The 18,487-nt window shown below is 34.7% G+C and overlaps 1 protein-coding gene across 18 annotated transcripts in view; it reads right to left on the reverse strand.

Moving 5' to 3' along the window:
• Window positions 1-18,487, reverse strand: part of LOC116963542 (hornerin-like) — an 84,115-nt gene that overhangs the window by 26,092 nt on the left and 39,536 nt on the right. For 14 of the 18 annotated variants that reach the window (XM_042784686.1, XM_042784740.1, XM_042784706.1 and 11 more), the window contains 25 exons: window positions 17,738-17,779; window positions 16,804-16,842; window positions 15,911-15,946; window positions 14,672-14,710; window positions 13,999-14,016; window positions 13,401-13,436; window positions 11,875-11,916; window positions 10,941-10,982; window positions 10,596-10,625; window positions 10,306-10,341; window positions 8,988-9,023; window positions 8,610-8,651; window positions 8,401-8,436; window positions 7,971-8,012; window positions 6,668-6,700; window positions 4,901-4,939; window positions 4,741-4,782; window positions 4,527-4,562; window positions 4,364-4,402; window positions 3,975-4,019; window positions 3,340-3,369; window positions 2,080-2,118; window positions 1,201-1,242; window positions 951-992; window positions 12-53 (listed from right to left, as the gene is read on the reverse strand). In XM_042784686.1, the coding sequence (XP_042640620.1) occupies window positions 12-53; window positions 951-992; window positions 1,201-1,242; window positions 2,080-2,118; window positions 3,340-3,369; window positions 3,975-4,019; window positions 4,364-4,402; window positions 4,527-4,562; window positions 4,741-4,782; window positions 4,901-4,939; window positions 6,668-6,700; window positions 7,971-8,012; window positions 8,401-8,436; window positions 8,610-8,651; window positions 8,988-9,023; window positions 10,306-10,341; window positions 10,596-10,625; window positions 10,941-10,982; window positions 11,875-11,916; window positions 13,401-13,436; window positions 13,999-14,016; window positions 14,672-14,710; window positions 15,911-15,946; window positions 16,804-16,842; window positions 17,738-17,779 (945 nt within the window). The remainder of the gene's footprint in view (window positions 1-11; window positions 54-950; window positions 993-1,200; window positions 1,243-2,079; window positions 2,119-3,339; window positions 3,370-3,974; window positions 4,020-4,363; window positions 4,403-4,526; window positions 4,563-4,740; window positions 4,783-4,900; window positions 4,940-6,667; window positions 6,701-7,970; window positions 8,013-8,400; window positions 8,437-8,609; window positions 8,652-8,987; window positions 9,024-10,305; window positions 10,342-10,595; window positions 10,626-10,940; window positions 10,983-11,874; window positions 11,917-13,400; window positions 13,437-13,998; window positions 14,017-14,671; window positions 14,711-15,910; window positions 15,947-16,803; window positions 16,843-17,737; window positions 17,780-18,487) is intronic. The other 4 variants (XM_042784681.1, XM_042784729.1, XM_033000801.2 and 1 more) reach the window with 4 other exon arrangements.

The following is an 18,487-nucleotide window of genomic DNA, read 5'->3' on the forward strand; positions in this document are numbered from 1 at the left end:
AAAATCCTGACCTGACTATTTGATCCACCTTGGGTTGCAATAAATGATCCACCCTGTGAAGAAACCAGTTATTTTTTTATAGAAGTATTTTATCAGAACGTAACATGTATAAAATTCTATAATGAGATGTAAGGTGACAAACTTGTACTACTTCCTTGCACCAACAAACATTATCTGTTCAGAACTCTCTGTATGAATCATTATGAAAACATAAATTTGGATGAAACTTAATTAGTGACTGGATACAATACACAGGGAATGGGTATCAGGAAAACTAATTGAGAAAATTGTTACTTACTGGAGCTCAGAGGTCTTACTGTACTATTTAATTAGACTCCAAACTCTCTGAGAGAGAGGATTATGCTAGTGTTACATCTGCGTAATTCTGGGCACAGTGGGATTCCAGATCTCTGGGAAGCTGGTGAGTACCAACATAGTACAAAATATTACTCTGGATCAGTTAAATTTCACATAATTCTATAACATATTACCTGCTGCAGTAGCACATAAGTCTACAGAATATGAAAGTTGGACCTACTTTTCTAAAAGAACTACATAATCACCTAGATGTATCTTGTTACCAAATTCTAAATGAAACAGAAATACATATCTGGCCATTGCCACCACTAGAGCAGGACTGTTTCTAAAAAAATATTCTAAAACTATTTATTTTGTGTTTTGCAAACAACTTTTACAAAATGTTATGTAAAGAAACACCTGTGATGCTTACCTGCTCAGTGTAATGAAGGAACAGAGGAGACAATATATTCTGGGGCCATTATCATTATTCACAACTGTGCAAAATTGTAAGATTATAGGGAAAGTGCTGCCAAATCAAAATAGCACCCTTCAGCACAGATAAATTAGTGGAACCTAATTTTCAGAAATGAAATATAATTTATCAGAAAGCTCCTTGCAATGAGATCATGCAGTAGACACTATGTTATTACCTGGAGGTTAGTGTGGCTGCTATTTGAAGTAGAAGACTCGTTCTGTGAAGAAAAAAGAAGTGACTTATTTTTCTCTAAGGGTAATGAATTGAAATACATAATTCTATTGGGACAGAACTATTTAACCCTAAACAGACTACTCTGTTGTGGAAACTAGAGCCTTATTCTTCTTTTTGTAGGTAGTACACTGAGGAGTTCTAACACCAGCAGTAGTTCAAAAAAGTGACAAAAATTGACAAGAGTGTTTTACCTGTACACCATAGTCTCTTCTGCTCAAAACATGGGATGTATCCTGTAAAAAACAAAAGACATATAATTTTAGGAGATGAAAATTCTAGGATCGGCGACAGGCACTCTTTTTTTCCCATATTATTTATTTCTAACAACTCCAGAGCCTTGAGAGAGAGAGAGAAAAAGCAAGAGAGAAAAAGCAAGAGAGAAAAAGCGAGACAGAGAGAAAATGCAAGACAGAGAGAAAGACAAAGACAGACAGAAAGACAGATAGAGAGAAAGAAAGACAGAGAGAAAGAAAGACAGAGAGAAAGAAAGAGAGAAAGAAAGAGAGAAAGAAAGAGACAATGAGAAGGAAAGAGAGAGAAGGAATGTCTTATTATAAAATAAAAGGTTACTTGCACATAATTTTTATAGGCTACTGCTGAGTCTGACTTGAAGCTATACAATACATATATCCATATCTCTTCCACAACATTCTGAGCACAGTAAATTAACATTGTTCTTTCTTACTTCATTATTCTATCTTACTTCAGCTAAAATTTTACCTGTCTTCAGTTTTTATGACACTCATTTAGTTTGAACTTTAGGTTGGACCAATTATGTATGTGCTTCCTGAAGAACAGGAATTTGAGCTGCCCTATAACTCACAGCAGGGTTTTCATGTCTTTTTTTCAAATACATACATCCTTTAAAGTAAATTCACCTGAAGAGAAAATAGTTAAGCTATTGTATTTTACTTTTTCCTTAAATAGGAGAGTATTAATTAGGACAAAAATAATTAGGGAAAAAATAGGCATAATTGGGACAAATGAGATATAGTTAGGGGAAAAATCCTACAAGCAGTAAAAAAAAAAAAAAAAAACCAAAAACCAACAACCAAAAAGAAGTTACTTACTCGAGCAACAACAACTTTCTTCTTTGCACAACCAGAACTCTGTACAGGAGCGAGAAGCCAGTTATTATTTTATGTATGCAGCCAACTACACAAAATATTCATAAAAAACCTACCCAAACTTGCCAAGGTGGCATATTTTGGGACAGGCAAATGTAATTTTACTACCAGTAAGAGTCTTAAAAAGCATATCATCATCTGTTTTCACTTTATCATTCCTTCATTGGAAGTTCCTGCCTAGGGGAGACTCCCTCAGTTCAACCACTGTGATTTAGAGAACAATCTGTATAATTAATTTTTGGGTTTTTTTTATTGAATGTTCCCCACCCTTCTTTGTGAGAATGTTTTGAAATGAACTCTTTTACAATGAAGTCCAGCAATATGCACTGGATAGGGATAACCAAGTGAATAATAGCATCTTTTGTGAACAAAGGAGGAAGTCATAAGACACTTAAACAGGGCTTGTTGCTGAAGGATTTTTTTTGGATTAAACCTAATGCAATGTATTCAAGGTAAATACAAGCAAAAACAAAAGATGTTTTCAGAAGTTGTCCTTACTTCCAAGTATACATGTCTCGTGCAGTACCAAAGTATTAGAGATGAAAAATAGGGAAAATAATGAAGCAGTAAAGTATATGGCTGATAACTAAAGGCAAGTAGCTGATAGCAGAAGGTTACTCTAGGTGGCAGTAAAACAAAAGGAGGTGGTAATGGAAAAAATTTCTATGAACAGAAAGAAGTATAGAAAAATGTAATTCATTTACACAACAGTATATTTGCTTGGTCATGATCTATCCATGTTAATCACTGCTTGTAGGTCAGATGGAAAGTCTTGACAGAGAGAGAATTACCAGGGGATAAATGTTACTTTACAATACTAGTAATACTAAGTGAGTTAGATTAGAGCAAGTGGTAAAAAGTTGAAGTGGCTACATGCTTCACATACACAGATGGTTAATTCCCAAATAACTATCAAGTCAAACTGCATATACAACAAAAACCCCCTGTGTTAGTATATATACTTAGGAGTATTGTGAAGTGTTAAATAATTGTGCAGTAGCCTTGAGAACAGCTAGAAGGGACTGAGCACAGAGAAATTTAACATCAGGTATCTCATTCTTTAATTAGCTTTTTGAAGGGTATTATAAAGCAATCATACACTACAATTAGAGGCCCACAGGTCTAGTAGAAGTTTTCAGTTACTAACACTGTCATTAATCATAAGAACTTTAATACTGCAGAAAAAAAAAAAAAGGCACTTACCCGACCACTGGCACTATAGGTAGTGTCGTTCTGGAAAAGAATAAATTATTTATTTAAGAATTATTTAAATACAGTAAGCTTACAGAAACCTGATTCTTTGATATTGTATAAAGACATAACAGAAATATTTTGCTGCTTACATTCTCTAGAGCCTTGGCTAAATTAGTTTGAGATCCTACCATTCCAGTCTGAAAAAATTTTTTATAACAATTTTAGATTGGTAGAAATGTAACATGAAAAGCAGTGGAATACCTGCCTCTGTATTTCTCTTCTTTCCCTCACTGCATATATTTAAAGCTTGTCTATAAGATTTTCTTTTTTTTTAAAAAAAATTACTGTAAAATGTACCCTTAGATTTTAGGCAAAATCTGCTGTTACTGTAAAGCCACTGAAATATTTTTATCTGTATTTAATTTCACCAAGTTAAATGCATTTAAAAGCACAAAATATATCTGTAAACACTTATATGACAATTTTCAGTAAGAAAACATGCAGTTGCTGAAACAGTTATTAGTATGGGACCTCAACATTCTTTCTGGATCATTCTGCTCACAAAACTGCATGTAACGGTGCAATATTTTCCCATCGGCATGAAAAAAGTTGTGATGAAAATATGTTAGAGAAAGCATACTCACATCATCACAAGCATTGGGATTATCATCTGAGGAATCTTGTGAGTCCTAGAAGGACATCAGATACCAGTTATTTCCTCACAAAAATGGACAGTTAAAAGCACACTTTGATATTGTACTCCACAAAACAGAATTGAGACACATGCAAAAAAAACCCTGAGTTAAATTAAAGATCTTTATAAGGAAAATATGGATCACAAATACATGGCTGCAATAGTTGCTTACAGGGAATGTTCCGTTATTCAGTAAAGAAAAAAACCCAACAAAACAATCCAAAACAAAAAGAGCACATAAACTACTATGTTTAATTACATCTTTGAGAAAGAAGATGCAGGGACTACAAAGATTAGCATGAAATAATATTCAGCTAGCAGAAATAAAATACTAATTACCTTACTATCATAATAGCCATCTGAGGAAGATGATCCACCCTTTAAAACAATCAAACAAACAAACCAAAATCAGAGAAAATTAGGATATAAAAAACTTGATTTTGAGCACAAGCTAAAGCTTGTAGGAAGTGATGTGCAAGTAGGGAAATAGAGCATTGCTTACTTGGCCACCACCATAGTTTTGTGAGTAGGATCCACCCTAAAAAACAAACAAATATAAACCCTACTTCAGAAGAAACTGTGATTTTTTTCTGTAGGCTGTAAAGCCGGGATAAAAAGTTACCTGGGATTCCCTTGAAAAAATACAACTTTCTAGATATCTAGATAACTTATCAGATATAAAAATTCTTACCAGGAGAAAACCAAGTTCTACCTACCTGGTTGCCACTGTAACTGTATGAGAATGATGATCCACTCTGCTAATAAAGTAAAAATTAGAATTAATATGACAATATTGCATATTGGATGTTGATCAGCCACAGTGGAACCTGTGTGAAATAAAACTTCAGTGGAAGGAAATAATAAACTAGTACTTACTTGGCTACCATCATAGCTTTGTGAAGAGTATGATCCATCCTGTGAAAACAAAACAGCAACAGTTATAATGCTGGAGAGCTGAATTTGATCAGAATCCACAGAGATAGCTTTATTAGGTTGCTGAGTTCTTTCTATGTAAGTGGAATTTCAGGGCTGATAAAAAGTATATTTGAAGAGAATGTGTTACAGGCTAGAGTCAGGGAGACTCTGCAAGAGTTCATACCCTCATGATCAAGAAAACTATACTCTGGAGTAGAACTGCTTAAAAAAGCTTTTACCAATGGATAATAAAGAGCTATCTACCTGACCACCCTGTGATACATCCTGTAAATTAGACCAGAATTATACATGCTTTAGACACTTACTGTTTGCCTATGGACTATTTTTAATGAAAGCTACAATACTTGCTTAGAAGGAGTAAGGAACAGAGGCAAATATGCAATATAGATATGATTTCTAATGTAGTAAGCACAGATTGCCAATAGCGCAGAAGTAAATACTAGAAAAGACTTATGTCAGGGAACCACAAACATTTATCTTTAAGTAATGCCTCGTACACTGGAAACCTAATTTATACAAATGGAATGAAAAATTCCCCTGGTAGCATTATTACACAGAAAGCTGTGATCTGTGAGATACAGTGGCCTTGAGGAAAAGGTTTTAAATAAAATGTTCTGTATATTTCAATATGCCCTCTTTAGAAGAGGAATGTAACTCCTCCAAGTGAAATCAGAGGACACTTTTGTAGAAGTATTAGCATCAAAAGTGCATAATAAGAAAAGTGAAATCCAGAACTACTGAAGGGAGTGGGATATTTGCTATTTACTAAAATGTGGCTGAGAGTTTGTCCAGAAGAGGCAACAGAAAATGAAATTAAAAGTATTATCTTTCAATGTTCGAGCAGTTTTTAGAACAAAATGTGTTTCCTTTAGTCTTAGAAAGAAATAGCTCCACTTTACAAAAAAACTTGAAAAAAAAATGATATACCTAAATCATATTATTGTTTCAAGTTGCAGTGAGAATAAGCATATTGTACATACATTATAATAATATATTAAAGCAACATCTATGTTGTTTGTATATTTATAAATATAGAATATACATATATTGCTAAGATGTGGTATTTGTTAATAGAATGAATCTATCCAATTTTTCTATTTATTGTGAAAGATCAGTAGGAATCAAGAGAAGTATCGCAAATTAAAAAGAGATAGTCTATTGCTGTTTTCTTACTGATTTTTAACATTTAAAGAGATTGTTTCTTTAAACACAGCAGACATCTTTTAGGATAGTTGTTTTTAGAGTTTCAACACTGAAATGAGTAACAAACACACATGTAGCTATCTGTATGTCACTGCACAAACTGAATGAATTGTTAAGCCAGTCTGATTCAGGAACCCTTAGTGGCAGTCCTAAAATATTTTCTGACTTTTGATGGGAAAAAGTCCACAGAGAGGCTGGTGACCTCCAGTCCTGATTTAAGTAGTGCTAGTTGATCAACTCTGCAGCAGGTTTGTTCTTTCAGAATCCGGCCTTAATATCTTATAGAGCTAGACATTTCACAGACATAATGCTAGGAAAAAAGGGGGAAAAAAGACCCCAAGCCCCTGTGATGCTCCTGCGCTTATTAAGATATTGAGTTCTAATCTCATAATTGGTAAGATTACATGGATTTGCACTCTGTGAATCTGAAGTTGTTACTAAATTAAGTTAGTGGCAAAACTAATTTTACATACATCTTAGAATCAGAGGAAGAAGGCCATTTACCTGGTGGCAGGGATTGCTATCATATGAAACACCCTGTTAAAAAAGAAACAAACCACAAGATAAATGACCAAATTTTCATTTTCTTGAAAGGTAATTAGCTACCTTAAATTTTCTTATATGAGATTTAATGTAACAAAACTCAGCATAAAACTTTACAGAGGATGAGTTTAATTCTATTTAACCTTTTAAGGGTGTGGTTTTACCTTCTGTCATTCTCATACACATGCACACAGATGATTAAAGCAGGACTACTTGTGTGCCACATGGAAAAGAAGGTAGTGTAGCAACTGATGTCTCTCTGTATCACCCTAGTCCCTCTTGATTTGTAAAGATGAAATGGTAGGGTATTTTTTTGGACAGTCCTTTTAGGAATCAACAGTTATTGTTGTGTGACCATCTACCTCAGAATCTTGCAAGATTCACCCACCATAGAACTTAGAAAAGCCTGCTGCCAAATGCCTTTCATTTCCCTGTTTTGGGTATATTTTGGCTACAGTCAGTCTTCCTGTTAGGATGGTAGGATGAGAAACAGTAGACACAATGAGTTCTACCCTGGTTGTCACCCTCCCATTATTAGTGCACAGGTCTTCTGTTGCTAAGTCAACCAGTGACACAGCTTTGGTGGAAGTAACATATTCTTCAGTGTTTATGAGTTTCATTACTGTTAGCTGTGTTCTTGTTGCACTACTTCTTATGATGATTTCACATGCATTTCCATTCATACTTAACTCATACCAATCCTAATATTTTTTGCTAAATACTTCTGCTAAAAATTTCTGTATTTATACTTCTCTTTCATTTTCATTGATTTCCCAAATATATATATTTGAACTATCATGGTCTCATCCATGATCCTTTCACATGAGATCTCATCATTGAAGACACAATCTTTAAACTGTTGCAGGCATAAACAAGTTGAAATGGAACCAGGGTGAAAACTAAAAATTGAATTCCTATTGCACAGGAGCCACTCTCTGATGCTCTCACTTTCTATAGGAATTAAATGGAGCAACATCTAAAAATCATTCCCAAGTGAAGACTTTATCTGTTTACTGAGCAGGCAGATGAATCATTCATTACTTGTTTGTCTTCTGTGGGCAATGCTACATGGGAGAAGTCGCTTCATTTTGGTTACAATGACCAACAATATCAGCCTTTCTTGATCTCTGCACTAGATAATTCTATGTAACAATGAAAACAAAAGATTCCAACTAACAAACATTATTTAACTTAGTGAAAAATATGTTACTACTATAAAGAAAGCTGGGTCTGGTTTTCAAATAGTTTGGACCACAGGACTTACTTGTCCACAACCACTGGTGCCACCTGAATAAGAAGATGCACCCTGCAGGGAAAAAAAAAAAAAAAAAAAAAGAAAAAAAAGAGCAACTCAGTAATCCAAATATTCATTTTCTTCATTTCAAATAGAGAACTAAATTCTAAAGGGCTTTAGCCCAGCTATATCCTACGGTGAAATTTTGTATAAATTATAAGTGTATGTTGAATATTACAGTGCATCAAAAACCTGACACCAACATGCACTCCTTTCTGTGTGGGAAAGAGCTGCTCCAATGAACCCATTGTTACCATACCAATATGAAAAAAGTTCACAACTCTTACTTCTCATGAGACCTTACTATATTATTTCAAGAAACAAACCACAGAATTCTCAAAACATGTATGGGAACATCACATAAAGGTTGCACACTGACTGGTGACTGACTGATGCGTACCTGGCCATAGGAACTGCCACCTTGAGGCTGGTAGCCCTGTAAGAAAGGGAAGAAGTAATTTGTAAACAAAACAGATTGCATTATCCTCAACAAAGGCCATGAGTCGAAAAGAGACACAGACTACCAAAGGAACTGACAAAAATCTGCCAGTCGTGCTGGTCACAGAGAGGCCAGTGAAGAACTTCCTACGGAACATCCAGTTGGCTTACCTGGCCATAAGAACTGCTGCTGCCCGAGTAACTTGGCCCACCCTAAGACAAGGACACCATTTGGTTACTCCCCTTTTGTCAGGGATCCAGCCTGCAGTAGGAGAAGCAAGCAACTACTTCCTAAAGCTACGCGTGGCAGCATGAAGAGCCTGGACTTACTACTGGCCCTCTCAATCATGCTGAATGCAGTGACTTCACGTGCTGGGATTCCAGATGAATAAATAGCACGTGGATAAATTCTGAGTGTGAGAATACACACTTTCAGAGAGAATATCCTTTAAAGTTCAAATTCTGAGTGACTGCTAAATCCTTTTGCAGTGTCATGGCACTCCGCTTTCTCAGATGCTGTATTCTGACGGGTGACTGACTGATGCTTACCTGGCCGTAGGAACTGCCACCTTGAGGCTGGTAGCCCTGTAAGGAAGGAATTATTGGTTCGTAATTATTGTATTTGTGAAGCTGATGCTTCTCCCACGTTTGTCTCTTTGTGGGGAAGAAAAACCAGTATAAGACAGCGAATGTACAGGCTCTGCTGCTTAACTTGAATTGTTTTGGTGTTTCTTATTCTGGATGGATATCTGATCACACTGTATTTCTCAAATGATAACCACAGTGCAGTTTTTCATCTGTCTCAGATGGGACTCCAGTCCTCTAATGGTCTTCCAGGACACTGGAGGGATGCAACATTATCTTGTTTTCTTTCTTTTGCCTGCTGTTTCTCAGACACTGGGCTTAGATGGCTAATGGTAGGTGAATACCGATTTCCTGTCTTTGTATTTTTGGTGGGCCCCAATTGCAAAATTCTCCTCCTCTGAGGGAGAATAAAGGTGAAAAGTAATTTTAGAAAATTAGGAAAGAATTCTAGGAAAAAAATAGAGTCATAAAACAGAAACAGAAGAATGCAATTAAAAGTAGCAGGTCAAATGAATTCGGCAAGGATGCCAGTACCTTTTGAAAAACTTTCAATAATAGAAAGTTACTGTGGGTAACTATAAGCTGCTGATGCAATCCACCTTCAACATAATGTCAAAAAAAGAGCGGATGCTTCACGTATGTGCAGACCTGTACTACAGCTGCCTGGGAGAGTTATGAGGGCTAGGATTACCAAAAAATGATTTGAACTATCTTGTTGGTTTCTGCTATCTGACAAAGATCCTGATTCATAAATTCATAGCTGTCTTAGGGCCCCTTTACTTCACAAAAAAACTGTAGAGGGATGTCAACATTCATCAGCTGCAGGCTCTAAGACCAAATCTTCCTTCAGCTGAGGATCCTGACCCAATTTATTTTAGCTCCTCAACACTGTTTCTCTGTACTGAGACCAAAGGAGACAGCGAAGAACTCACTATGAATTTGTCTTGTACCATGTAAATCAGCTGGAATAGAAACAGCACCAAATAGACTGTTTCCACCGTAAACTGTAAAGTTCCATATGCATGGAAAAGATCAGATAGCAACGGGAACCCACACCTCCTTCAGATATCCATTGAAAACACAACTGTCATTTACACAACAAAGATTTTGAAATTGATTCAGAGAGTACTTTCTTTTCTTTCTTTTTTCTTTTCTTTTTTTTTTTTTTTTTTTTTTAATAATTCAATATAAATGGGAAAAAAAAGAGTAATTAAAATCTGCTACCTTTTGCAGTGCCATGGCACTCAACTTTCTCAAGTGTTGTATACTGACTGACGCTTACCTGGCCATAGGAACTGCCGCCTGGAAGCTGGTAGCCCTGTAAGAAAGACAGGAACTCATTTGTAAACTAAGCTGTAGTTTTAGTATAGTGGCAACAGAAAAACCCATTTCCACTAAAAGTTCCTCTGTACAATGTTCTGTTTTCCTTTGTGGTAATTCAGTGGTATGAAACACCATACAGGACCACTCCGTGACACCAAGAAGGAAAACAACCCAACCAAACCCCAAAGTCCATTTACAGTGCAGGCTCCTACTTAAAACCGCAATACATTTCAGCAAAAAAAGTCTCACCTGGCTAGACGACTGGCTGCCTTGGTAACCCTTTAAAAAGGAAAAAAAAAAAAAAAAAAAAAAAAAAGAAGATAATTATCACCTTGACAAGGAAGCTTTTGTGAAGAGTGTAGTGTTTCTGGAAAGACAGCTAGCTGCACAAGAGTTTCCCCAAAAGGCTCTTCCTGAGCCAAAGGAGACAGAGCAGCATGCTAGCATCTGTGCAGCAGACTGTGAATATTCTCAGCAAAGGCCATGAGTCGAAAAGAGACACAGACTACCAAAGGAACTGACAAAAATCTGCCAGTCATGCTGGTCACAGAGAGGCCAGTGAAGAACTTCCTACGGAACATCCAGTTGGCTTACCTGGCCATAAGAACTGCTGCTGCCCGAGTAACTTGGCCCACCCTAAGACAAGGACACCATTTGGTTACTCCCCTTTTGTCAGGGATCCAGCCTGCAGTAGGAGAAGCAAGCAACTACATCCTACATCAGATTGTGAATATTCTCAGCAAAAGCAATGAGTCGAATTGAGATGCAGACTGCCAACCTTATACATTCTGAGTATTTGTGATGTTGCATACCGGCCTCCCTGTGGCCTTTATCCCTGGAAGTCACACTTATCCTTGTGAAACATTTTCCTGGTTGGTTGTAGTGGCACAGAGAATTTGACATACATTTGCGTCCCCCCTCAAAGCGAAGGATGTCTGAAGAACCTTCATAGTTGAATTCATATTATGAATATTCTCATGTGTTACCCTGCAGCAATTCATGTTATTATGATAGTTTTTGTTAAATTCATACGCTTGTTTTTCACACAAGTAGCTTTTATCTGTATAGGTTTAAGTAAAGCTGAAAGATGTTGCATGTAGGTCCACAGTTAAGATTCTCCATCATTTTTGATGTGGATAAGCAGCTATCCTTCACAATTTTTGGAAATTTGAGTTCTAATATACATGGGGTCTGACTCTACCAGTATGGGATTTACAGTGTGGTACTGAGCCTAGAATTACTTCCTCTCACTGCCATGACTTTTATGCACCTTTTAGAGGACACATTGAGTGGAATACAATAATTTCAACCAATCACACATGAAAAGACATTTATGAGCATTTCAAAGGACAACAGTCGAACACAAATACCAGATGACAATTTTATGAAGAAAAATCAGAAAAATAGAAATATCTGCACCCTGTGAAATACATTTAAAAACTTATGAAATAATGTATTTCCAAGTTGTGCTGGCCCTGTGTTAGTGAAGTCTACAGCAATATTTCAAGTCCTTTTTAAGTTCACTTACCTGAAGGTATGTACCGCTGCTGCTTTGCTCTCTTTGTCCAGTCTACACAGGAACAAAACAAGAAGTTTATTTTTAAGAGGCATTGCTTATGTACTAAGCCATTTCAAGTAGCAACTCTATTCTCATATCTACCAGACAGTTTGAAAGTCATAAAGAGTTCCCTATGTCCTTTCTTACTTCATTTATGCCACCTCCATGCACTGTAATGTTCAGTACTTCAGTATATAAAGATCCTTCATAAATAAAGCGCTAAAAGTGTTTACACATCTTGGTGTAATTTTCTTAATGGAAATTCCTCATATAATACAATAATACACAAATACAGTAATATAAAAAAATAATACATATAATATAGTATGTGTCATATTGTGGTGTTTCATGTGAGTTTAAATAATTCTGTCCTTCAAATGTATCACACAAATTGCCTTTAAACTCATATCCATTTATATTCATATTATGACTGATTTTTTAATGAATAAGCACAACAAACTTTTGACAAAGGCTTTGTCAAAAAAGAAACTTCAAAAGTCACAGTTTCAATTTAACTAAAGGAAAAGTCACTGCAAGAAAACTTTCAATTCTCATGAAGTACATGGATTATGGGAACAATCAAATATTCTTCAGTTTTATTTATATATGCACATTGAAATTATTAAACTTGTGTAATCAAAACACTATACAATTAAATTCAGAAATAAAGTAACAAGGAAATCTTATTCCTTTCTCTGCCAGAATTTGTCAGTAGTTATGGAAGGATCTAATGCTAAGCATTTTGACATCAGTGATTTTGAAAAGACAAATTTCAGTTGGGGTAACCTGCTACTGATCTTTCAATGTAAGTGAGAATTTGTTGTCACAGTCTGAATGACTATCATATCAAGGAAAGAAAGCCTAAACCATGAAGAATGGTAGGTAGGTTAAAAGTGAAAAGGACCCAGAAAAAATATGTCTGAGTAATATAAACATGCTCTTAATCAGATTGGATTGTAATCAATTTTCTAAGTGCCTGGTTATCAAGAAGCAATGTTATAAATACAACAGCAAACAAAAGTTTACCGAAGCACTAACTTTCAGGACTTTAAAAAAATGTGACGCTGAACTAGTTGTTTCCATTAAAAAAATAAACTGTTTAAATGAACATGAAACTGTGCAGGTTATGATTTATGCATATTTGATTTAACATCAAATAACATTCAAGCTTAAATTCTAGGGCTCATCTGCCTTCCTGAGCAGATTAAGATGATTAAATTTTGCACATTTTAAGAGCCCTATGGAATTAGAATACAGAGGTTTTCATATTTTATAACTGTAGAAAACAGCTGCAGTCGTCTTTAATTAGCAATGAAGTAAGATATCCAGTTTGCTGTAACCACAGAAACACCCTACTCCACCATTGTAGTTTCTGGATATCTAAGATATCTGTAAGTTATCCATACTTATTTGTTCCCAAAGACATGAATCATTATTTAGTTTACTGAGACAGCACTTTAGTTAAAACTCAAATATAACAGAGAAAGAATGTCTACCTGTATTATGACTCTAGTAGCAGAACTTCCCAAACTCTGAAAAACAAAAACAAAAACAAAACCCACAACAGAGAACATTTAATTTGACTTGTTTAAATGCAATGCAGTTAAACAGAAAATACCAAGTTGTACTATTTTGCTTGGGAGAATAAGGGGGAAGGTGATATGTGTGAAGTACTGAGGACCAAATTCTTAACACTCGGCATTAATGTAGTTTATCCTCAGCTCTGAAAGTTTATGGATGCAGCCTGACCCCACTACGTAATTTTCTACACTTGCATCTGCTTCTATCACTGCTTCTGTGGACAGAGGCAGAGCACAGGCTATGCCTGTTTTGTACTACCAGTCAGCTCAGCTTTTCCAAATGTGGTGAGTGAAGCTGACACCATCATCTCTTCAACACATCTCACTGTCACCTTCATTGGACATATATCACCACACATATGAATTAAATTCCTGAGCCAGTCATCTGCTTGTTGAATACTGGGGCATGAGGGACAAATGTAAAAGGGCAGTAGACACCATTCTGAGGCAACTGGCTTGATCCCATAAAAACTATGCTACTATTATATAACTCATAAGAAAAAAGTATGCTTACCTGGGGGTAAGTATGACGCTGCAAATGAAACAAAACAATCTTTAATGATTTTGCACAAGGACTTATCCAAACAGAATATTGCAGCAGAAAAAGGGTCCTACCTTTTGAATGCAATACACAACCAAGTGTTAAAGGAAGATATGGAAAGGATAGCATAGAACAAACGCATTTGAATCTTCATTCAGGTTAGAACATCAATATGCTTGATTAGAAACCAGACATCAGAAAAGCATACATACCAAGTGTTACGTCACACAAACTCACTTTAACCACCTTAAGACTAAACTTACTTTTGGCTGACTGTATGAGTTCCTAGTACGCAGAGCGGAAATTGAATAGTTTAAAAATTAGAGTAGAAGTGAATTTACAAAAGAAAATTGCAATAGAAACAGAAAATTTAAACTATTCAGGAACACAGAGACTGTATGAATTGAAAGATGTGGAATCTGCAGCTAATTCAGTATCTCTGCAAGTACTAACAGCAATCACAACCACGAGATTTGTAGCTATGTTACTACTGGCTTTCCCTGAAGATAATTATGCACCTAGGGTAAAGCCTATCTGCCAAAGAGTTGTCTCCATATATCAGGAATCTTTCTGACAAATTAAGTATGTAGATATTTGAAAGCTTTTTGAGTCAATATTCTGAGCACTGTAGAGAAAAACTGCTTACCACAGGTGGAAAAGGGTTGCTGTTGGCAATGACCACTACCTATAGAGAAATCAGAGGAAGGTGTTTACTCAACATAGAGTTTATTTAAATAGTTAAATATGTTAGGAAAATGAAGAATACTGAATTCTCTAAATTTACAAACTTTTATAAAAATGCTATGCATGATCATGTTTATAAAATGCTATTTTTATTTAAAAATTTAATGCACATTACCAAGTAAAAAGAATATATAAGTATACACATTTTACACAAGAGTATAACGAGATAAAAGACTTGCTCCCAGTCTCACAATGACTCAGCTATAGAGGCAGAAGTGGGATTTCATGTATCATACCATATCCACTGGCCTATACTGTGTGTTCTTTTTGATCTTCAACTTTCCACCCCAAACTTGAAGATCAATTTATTTTCTCTTTATTCAGTAGTATGCTAAAAAAAGACTTAATACTGAGTTTGTTCAGAAAAAGTAAACCAAATGCAGTAGTAGTGTCTTCTGTTTAGGCTTTTCCTCCACCCCCTTTTTTTTTTTAAAAAAAAAAACTAAAACCAGTTCATATTATCTAGTGGTATAAAAAGGAAGAAGAAAGTTGGTGCTATCAGAAGTAAAGAATTCTAGTATAAAACTGGGAGATGTATTATGGTTTTAAACCCAAGGTATTAAAAAAAGAAATCTATCAATATGTTTTGAATTATTAAAACAATGAGAAATTAAAATGAAAAAAAAATATCTGTGAGGACATGAATGAGTACAGTGTGTGTTTAGTGAACACACTATAGTATTAGCCCTGAACTTCCTGGGGACTGAACTGAGAGGAAGAGTCCATGTAAATATTATGACTCCACTTCAGCAGTAATATGAATCCTATTGATTTCACTTGCTTTGAGTCACACTCATTCTCTAGCCCCATCTGAATAATAATTGCAGAATCTATATCCTTAAAAGTCCTAATTACATCACAATCACTATCCTAACTTTTTTAAAACAAATCCCCATTAACATGTATGAAATTTTATTTTATATACAGTTAAGTCAACTATCAACAAAAGTCACTACAACACCGCTTATTAGTATAAGGCATGTAAGAACCAAACTGATTCAAATCATATGAACCAATCTGGGTTAAAACCTTGAAAAGTCTTAACTGGTAAAAGGAACTGTAGTACCACTGAAATAAAACCAGTCATGCCAAGTTACAACTGTAAGAATTTTTTCCCTTTGAATTGAAAAGGAGTGCTTACCTTCTTACTGGAGTCTGAACTGCTTGAAGGGACAGACTGTAAAGAATATAGAATCCATTTTTTACTTAGGTAAATGTATGACAAACTAACTACAGCATTGTTTTCCACAAGACTGTTATAGCTAACATAATTTCCTTAAATTACCAAACTAAATAAGATTCTGAATAAAACTATTAATGTATTGTCAATTAACAGATGAACAACTGAAATAAATGAATTGGTTGAATTTTTTTCTACAAACCTCAATTATTTTGCTACTTTTACACAGCACTGTGTAAAAACTGCAAATGTTTAATCTAATACCAAATTGGAAGTCTGTTAATAATAATCTATTGGTAGAAGAAAATTATAATTAATCTTTTCTACCTTTATCAAAAAAAAAGCCAACCCAAACTCGAGAACCTGTCCCCCCAAATTAAGGAAACTACTGATGAAATATAAACTGGGATAAATTGGATGCGCCATATGAATAGAAATGTTTTAAATGAAGCATAAAATAACATGCAGCAATGTTTTCCATTTCATGAACCCATACGTACAATTGCATAGATAAAAGCCACAAAAAATACTTTAATTCCTTAGTAACTATCAAAGAAAGCACTGACTTTTGCAAGATCATAATAACAGTGTCCATTTACAGAATAAATATAATTGAGTTTTTGTGCAAAACATAAGTATATAACTTCTAACAAGGTTGATATTACAACATACACTAAAGATATAATACATCTATTGAAGTAATTTCCGGATATGGTTATTACTTAACCATTTGAAGACAGTCCTCCTTTATCCCCTTCCATTAATTTTACTATTGTTTGCTAAAAGTTGGGCATAACTGCTTAGTTTCTGAATAGTTTAGGAAACTGAAAACATGTTGGAAAGCACACAGTTACCTGGCCATAGGCAAGACCACTGCTGGATAAGGATGCACTCTGAAATAAAAATATAAATCAGGTATTTATTTATACAGTAATTTGTTAATTATATCTAGAAGTCATTGCTTTTTTCCTTAGAGGATGTACACTTCAAACTGATTACCTCTAGACTTAAATAAATCTAGGACAATAGTAAAGTATACTGAAATTGCTTAATGAAAGCTGAAGTAAAAATTTTCCAAAATTCTACTATAGCCATAAGATTAATCTTGCTCTATCACAAATACAGTTTACCCTTACATATTAAACAAATATAAAATATATTAAATATTTAGGAATTAATATAATTAATGACATATTTGAAGTTAAGCATATGATTAAGCAGTTTCTTGGCTAGGGTTTCAGTTCCTAACAGGCATTACAGTGTGTTGTCTTTCTGATAGACTTTTTTCACTTGTTTTTGTGATTTTAAAGATGGAAAGTATGTTAGATTTTGAAATAAATCTGTTTTCAAGTGAAAATAAAATAAATGAGGCTGACAAAAATTTCTCTACTAATGAAAGTGTTACTGGATTAATACACAAAGATTGTAAAAAACCACAAATAATACTGCACAATATGCAATATCCAAAGACAATTACTCTCACAGATAAAAAACACTATGTAGTAAGAATTCTGACATTTTAGCAGGCTAACAAATTAAGTGTTTATAATAGGTGATGAGTAGCCCCTATAACATAAATGATCGCACTTCGAGGACATTACAATGTAACATCTTTTAATTTTGTTTTTTAATCTCAGAATAATACTTCAGACTACCACCATTTTCCTTAATATATTTAGGAAGAATAATATAGCTCTGCAAAAGAAAATCAAATGCAATTTGCAATGAAGAGATGAGTTAAGAAGCATAGTAATAAACAGTCAGTAAATACATATATAACCAGCTTACATCTCTACAGGCGTGTTGACCATATGCACTAGCAGCACCTCCCTAAGGAAAAAATGAAAACAGTTATTTCTCTTCTATAATTGCTTAAGAAGAAAAGGCACACTTCAGACACCCTCAACTCTGACTGATCCTTATGTAGAGTGTGTAAAGAATGGGTGATAAGGAGAGTATTGTGCTCACCACTATTAATGTATGAACACCCACGTGTGAACATAAGAACAAGGCACATTAGCCCTTTTGTATAGTAGTGATTATCTAGTGGTACTCAGGAAACATTTTAAAACAGACATTGTCAAGACATTATTTTAATATAAATGATTTATAAAGATTTAATATAATGCTTGTAATTCAAACATGTTCTGTATGTAATATGTACATACACATATATATATAAATTAGGAAGTGGAAACTGGAAAGAAAAAAAAATTAACAATGTCCTGATTTAGTCAACCAAATATAAAATATCGAGGTCCCGCATAAGTAGTAATAGTTCATTTTTTAAAATAAATCTTACTTATTAATACAGTCAATAGTCTCCCCCAAAACTGTAATTCTGTTGTTCTTTGCAAAAATCCAGTACACATTGAGATCAATTTTACATTTTACAAGCACTGATGACATGGATGTTTTACATTTTTGGAAACAATGTCCTTGTTGATGTTGAGTCATCCCCAATTTTCCAGTTTAAAGTGGCAACTGATAGTGCTCAACAAAAGAACTACATGACTAGCTTATTTTTGTTTACTTGCT

Source organism: Tyto alba, unplaced genomic scaffold (assembly GCF_018691265.1).
Source record: "Tyto alba isolate M040663 unplaced genomic scaffold, T.alba_DEE_v4.0 Super-Scaffold_1000006, whole genome shotgun sequence".
NCBI classification, from domain to species: Eukaryota; Metazoa; Chordata; class Aves; order Strigiformes; family Tytonidae; genus Tyto; species Tyto alba.